General features: G+C 48.9%; 1 protein-coding gene across 1 annotated transcript in view; it reads left to right on the top strand.

The window, feature by feature from the left end:
* The first annotated feature begins 5,013 nt into the window (after window positions 1-5,013).
* SH3BP5 (SH3 domain binding protein 5) overlaps window positions 5,014-6,000 on the top strand; it is a 63,120-nt gene continuing 62,133 nt past the window's right edge. Inside the window, exon 1 of the mRNA XM_075921941.2 lies at window positions 5,014-5,208. Coding sequence (XP_075778056.2) covers window positions 5,131-5,208 — 78 coding nt within the window. The 5' untranslated portion in view covers window positions 5,014-5,130. The remainder of the gene's footprint in view (window positions 5,209-6,000) is intronic.

The raw sequence follows: 6,000 nt of genomic DNA, 5'->3' as shown, positions 1-6,000 counted from the left end.
CTGTTAGTTTTTAAGGTGCCCCAGGATTCCTCATTGTTTTTGTGGCTATGGACTAACATGGCTACCCCTCTGTTGATTGGTGCTGTGACTCCATGCACAAGAGGCAATGCCACTAACTCAAAATTGGCCCTGGCCGTTCTTCCTCTTCCATATATCATGATGGAGGGGTGACCAAGACAAACCTGAGTAGTCACTGTGACCTGGCACACCCCACTCCCTTCTTCTGCCATAACCACTGAACCATAAGAAGCCTTGTCATCCCCCTTCTTGAAAGTCTGACCTATGGCTCTTCCCTCCAGCTCACTTGAGAATCTTGGGAGGCAGGAGAAGGATGGCACACAGAAGTTTTGAATAGGGTGTGATTGTCTTGTATGTCACCTGCTCTGTCTAGTTTAAGGAATGTGTTTGTGTATTGAAGTGACTTCCATATTCCACAGGGCTCCAAAATTCTTTAATCTGGGCCTGTTTATTAAGCAGATCACTGTGCAAGCTTCTTCCTGAAGGCTGACTTTATTTAAAAAATGCAGCTCGCATTTCCTCAATGTCTATTCAAAAGACCTATCAAATCAGATACATGAGCATTCTTTGTTTGAAAAAACCCTCTCAGATCTCCTCCCACAAAATATAAAAGTCTGTGTCTGGGAGACCCAATAATGTGGTTTGGAAACTTCCTGTGAAAGTTTTCCTCTTTTATAACTAAGCCTGAACAACTCCCCTATACAGCTGAATAGCTTCTTTATTCCAGGATCTCTAGTAAGTAATGGGGATTGTACTCCAATAATTATGATAGTAGAGCAACATAACTAGGCTGTAGTGTGATTTAGTTACTCCCAAAATAACTCAGATGACCATTGGTTCCTCCATATGTACATTGTTCTGTAACTGTCTATGAGTAAGGCATTGATACATTAAAACTGTAGTCCTTAGCTCGTGTGGCTGGCTGGTATGGAAGGGCTGCAGTTCCCTTCTGGTTCCCAGGATTTTTGACCATGACCGAGGATGCACAGGAGGACTCAGAATGATGCTCATTGCTTGCTTTCTCTGCTCTTGGTTGTCAGGGGCCTGAGTCAAGTCATGGGCCATAACACAGATGGGAGGTTGTTTTGCCCCTAGATGTCACTGGTGAGAGGCACACATGTGGTTATCCTAAACTTCTTAGATGAATTTTACAATCGGCAGTGTTGCTCCTGTCAAGGAACAGCCTGCCATGATGTGTAACCATTGATTCTCCAGCCTGCTCACTCCGGAGTCCAATTAGTAAGAAAAAACACCCCTTCCCACTGCCCTAATTACCCAATGCTCAGTTCTCACAATATTTCATTCTAAGGATCAATGTTTTTGTAACACTGATTTAACAGAAAGCAAACACTTTATGTTGTCTAATGTCTCAGACAGTCATCCTTAGGTGTGCATATCAGATTGTGGGTGATGCATCTAGCAAAAAATCAGCATACTTTACTCTTTTCTTTAGGTTCTGACCATTAGCGTATTGTGAAGGAACACTCTGACATGGTGAAGATAATACCCTGCTGCAATCACCTGGAATTTACCTTTTGTGCCACACGGAGCAGGAAGGCTGTCTATATGTGGAACATGAACATTACAAAGTTATTTCTGGGGCCGTGTTGCCTTTTATACATGTGATAGCAATTATTTCTGGTGTGGATAAAAAATACTATTCAGAAATGATATCCTGATTCTTCTGTTGATATGCATGTGCACTACAACCCTCTTCTGTCAAGTCCCTTCCTAAAATCCTACTTCTGTTTAACCATTTCAGGGATAATCTGGCAGACAGAAATGTTTGGCGAGCACAATCTTCAGTGTTTTGAAATTATCTGATCAATAGATGTATTACAGCTGCATGTAGTGTCTAACTGATAGCTGTCTGAATTGTTTTGTCTGTCCGTTTTTATTGGAACGTCCCATCTGTTAAAGAGCTGAGCATACAAATGGTTTTCTTTAAATGATAATTTTACAAAATAAGTGTGATCCAAAATAAATAAAATCTAAATATTTATGTACTCAGGCAGGATGGTGATGCCATCACATAAGGTACTTATATCAATAGCAAGCATAATTTAGTAACAAAGGGACAACTTATCTTTCGCATTGTCGTTTTTTCTTTTTATTCTGTATAGGATTCTGCACCCTGGGCATCATTCTGTCATCTGGTAGCTTTCAAAGGGACAGCAGGAGCAGAGACCTCACTCAGATGGCCTAGCATGTTTTCCAGGAGAGGAGAATGAAACCTAAGCAGTGACATTCCCCCATACCTAACCTATAGAAGCCTGCCCTACAGGGGGTAGCAAAACTGAAGAAGATCCATGTTAGTTTCTTTCAGTTTCCACACAACCCCATGGGGAAAATAGTAGTGGGAATTTTGGGTCTGTCAGCATTAACTCTGTTTCTGCTCTGGGCTTTGAGACAGTAGGCCAGGATGGCTTCACAGGGAGCCAGGTTGCCATGGGAATGAGAGGGCTGGATGACTGTCATGAAAGATATCTGACACAGATGTTGTGAAATCTGTGGGGTTTTTCTCTGTAGATTTCCTTAATTTGCCTCAGTAGGCATTGTGAGAGCTCAGCATTTCTTAGGATCAGGCCATAACTGTTTTTCTTTAATGAAATAATAAAATAAAAATGACAAAGCTTTACACCATACAAGTCTGTCTTGCCATCTTCAAATAGTCCAACTATGATTTGTTGCTGTGTTTGCTTTTATGCAGCGCCTCCTGTTCTCATTGTTTTAGGCTGTTGGTGTCACTTCAAAGGTGTATGATATTTTAAAATGTTTACCTGCCCACTCTTTTTTCTTTGCTGCTTTATGATGTATAAAGAAGGCTTGACCATTATTTGTAATGTCTACTTTTTCACCTTCTAAATCTCAGGAAAATTATTTTGTATTTTTTCTTGTTTTGGTGGAAGAACAGAGAATGGGAACTTGCCCAGCCTTCAGTTATAGGAGTGGTGAATCTCTCACAAAGAAAGTGACTTTCACAAGATCCATCCATTTTTTAAGACTCTGCAGGCTGTAAAATCAAAAGGAAATTAAAGAATTAGTTACCTTAAATTTGGTTAAGGAACTATGTACTTGTGTGTGTGTAAAGAAAGACCCTGATTAACAAGCAGAAGGAAGGCCTTGAAAATAATAAGGGGTTGTGTTCACATACAACACTGCAGTGACACAGCTGCACCACTACAGCACTTGAGTGAAGATGCTGCTGTGCTGATGAGAGAGTTTTTACCCTTGGTATAGTTAATTCACCTGCCAGAGAGTCAGTAGCTTTGCCAATGGGAGATGCTTGTGTGCCGCTGCTTTGGCTATATTTACCTGTGCCTCAGCAGGTACCAGTGATCGCAGCTCCCAGCTGGCTGTGGATCCCTGTTACCAGCCAAAGGGAGTGGCAGAGTGGGACACTACTTCCCACAACTCCCATTGGCCAGGAGCTGGGATTGCCCAAAGTCAATATAGTGGTGGGGATCCACCAGAGGCTAACTATGGTGAACAGCATCCAGCCTAGGGGCTTGTATGAGAAGTTAACTTTACTGTCTTCTCATTCGAGTTAAGATGCTAATCCTGCAATAAACTCAGGACTAAGGGGCTGTGTCTACATTGGCACCCTTTTCTGGAAAAGGGATGCTAATGAGACCAGTCGGAATTGCAAATGCCCCGGGGATTTAAATTTTCCCCGCGGCATTTGCATGAACATGGCTGCCGCTTTTTTCCGGCTCGGGGCTTTGCCGGAAAAAAGCGCCAGTCTAGACAGGGATCTTGTGGAAAATAAACCCTTCTCTGGAAGATCCCTTATTCCTACTTAAAATCAGGAATAAGGGATCTTCTGGAAAAGGGTTTATTTTCCGTAAGATCCCTGTCTAGACTGGCGCTTTTTCCGGCAAAGCCCCAAGCTGGAAAAAAGCTGCAGCCATGCTCATGCAAATACCGCGGGGAAAATTTAAATCCCCGGGGCATTTGCAATTCCAACTGGTCTCATTAGCATCCCTTTTCCGGAAAAGGGTGCCAATGTAGACACAGCAAGGGAGTAACTAATCAAATACCCAACAGCTCCGCACCATGCTTTGAGCTAATAGCTTTATTTCCACACACCACCCAGGATGAGGTTCCTTTTTTTGCTGACGCAATGAGGCCACACACTTCGTTTGTTTGGGTGGAGTCTGTTTGTTTTTGCTGCATGCACCAGATGCAAACTTGGCTGGCTCAGCTGAGGCGCACTCCAGCAACCGGGCTTTGATTTGATTTGCCGGGCTTCTCAAAGAGCGTTGCAGAAAACCTTGCCACCCGCAGAACTTTCCCCAGCCCACTGCTGGACAAAGACCCGCTGATTAATTGGCCCTTCCCTGCACCTGCAACATAACAGCATTGTTTGCGGTCCGGCTGATGTCACAAATAGGTGCCTTTGCAAGCGAGAGGCGTTGCAAAACCATTCAGATCCTGTTTTCACCGGGAAGTACTAAATAACAAAACCCCAGCCCCGTGCGGACCACGCGTGACAGGCACCGCTGTGAGACTGGCCTTCCAAGGGTGCTGCAAGGCTTCAGCTGCAGGCAGGGGCAGGAGAGGGGGGGGGGGTGAGAAGGTGTCACTGCTGCTTTTGGACTAACTCCCGCTGGGGCTGCCTTTCCCCATTCAGGGCTAATCCCGCTATCGCCAGCAAGGGGTTGGCGGGCTGGGCTCTCTTATCGCGGCTGTGCAGAGCCCGGCCCATGGCGGCGATAGCAGCTAGGCTCGGGCAACCTGGCCCGCCCCGCCCCACCCGCAGCGCGGCACCTTTGCAAAGCACCCCCTTGCCCAGGCCTGCTCGGGAGCTTGCCACGTGCAAAGCAGCCGCACAAAAGGGACGCGAGACACAGCAGGCGGCTGCTCCGGGCTGTCAAGCAGCCGCGGGGCCCGGCATGTCTAGAGGGGAGGAGGAGGGGGAATGGGGGCGGGGAAGCTGCTTTCGCCCGCTGATTCGGCAGCCTGGCGCGGGGGGGCGGGCTGAGGAGGCTGCGAGGCGGCGGCGGGCAGTGGGCGTGGGGAGGCGCTTTTCCTCCGCCCGGCACCTCTGCGGGGCCCCTTTCCCCGCGGCCAGCTGCTGCTGCAGGCGGAGGCCGGTCCGAGCCCGGCCCCATGGAGCCCGCGGGCCGGAGGAGCCGGCCCGAGGAGGGGGATTTCCCCGAGGAGGAGGAGGTGGATCCCAGGATCCAGGTGAGCGAGCCCCAGGGATGCTGCTGCGCGCGGGGAGCTGCCCGGAGCCCGCACGCATGGGGCGGACAATGCCTGCGCCCGGGGCCGCGGGCCTCCTCGGCGGGGTGGGGCTGTCTCCGTGCGGCGCTGCGGTCGCTGCCTCGCCATCCCTGCACGGGTCTCCCGGGGTGCCCCTTCTGCTATCTCGCCCCTCCCCAGCGGGGGGCGGGCAGCCGCTGTGCCTCTGCCTGCTGAGCTCATTAGGTTTCTTCTGGGGTAGTTCTGCGGAAGGGTGGAGGCTGGAGCACCCGGTGCCTGGCTGCTCCCCTCGGGAAAGGGGGTTTAAAAGAGCCCCCTTCCCCTCCCCCCGCTTTGGGTCAGTCCGGTGCATGCGCTAGAGCCGAGCCAGCTGCCGCCTCCGATTTAACCCCCCCCCCACCATGATTTGGCAGCATCAGAGCTGGAAGGGGGGAGAGGGGGCTTTTCTGAACCTTCCATGACTTAAAGCAACCTACCTGCTTTGCAAACCCAAGGGGGAACCTCCTGTGATATTCTGCACATTGCACAGGCTGCAAGAATACCCGAGGAGAGGTTTCTGTTCTGTGTGTGAGGGGGGGCGGGGGAGGAGGTCTGCCTGCCTGCAGGCAAGGCAATGCAACTGTGATTTTCACCAATACCATTCATACACGGTATTTCTCAAAACGCTATACGATAGGTACAAGGCCAGAACTGAATCATTGCTTTTAAGTAAAGTTGGAGGTGGGGGTGGGGAACAAAACACGGTTGAAGCTGATACCTGAAATAAGGTGGTGG

This window comes from Pelodiscus sinensis, chromosome 2 (genome assembly GCF_052426305.1).
Source record: "Pelodiscus sinensis isolate ZL-2025 chromosome 2, ASM5242630v1, whole genome shotgun sequence".
Lineage (NCBI taxonomy): Eukaryota > Metazoa > Chordata > Testudines > Trionychidae > Pelodiscus > Pelodiscus sinensis.
The sequence above is the reverse complement of the archived record's forward strand: the minus strand, read 5'-3'. Positions and strand labels throughout refer to the sequence as shown.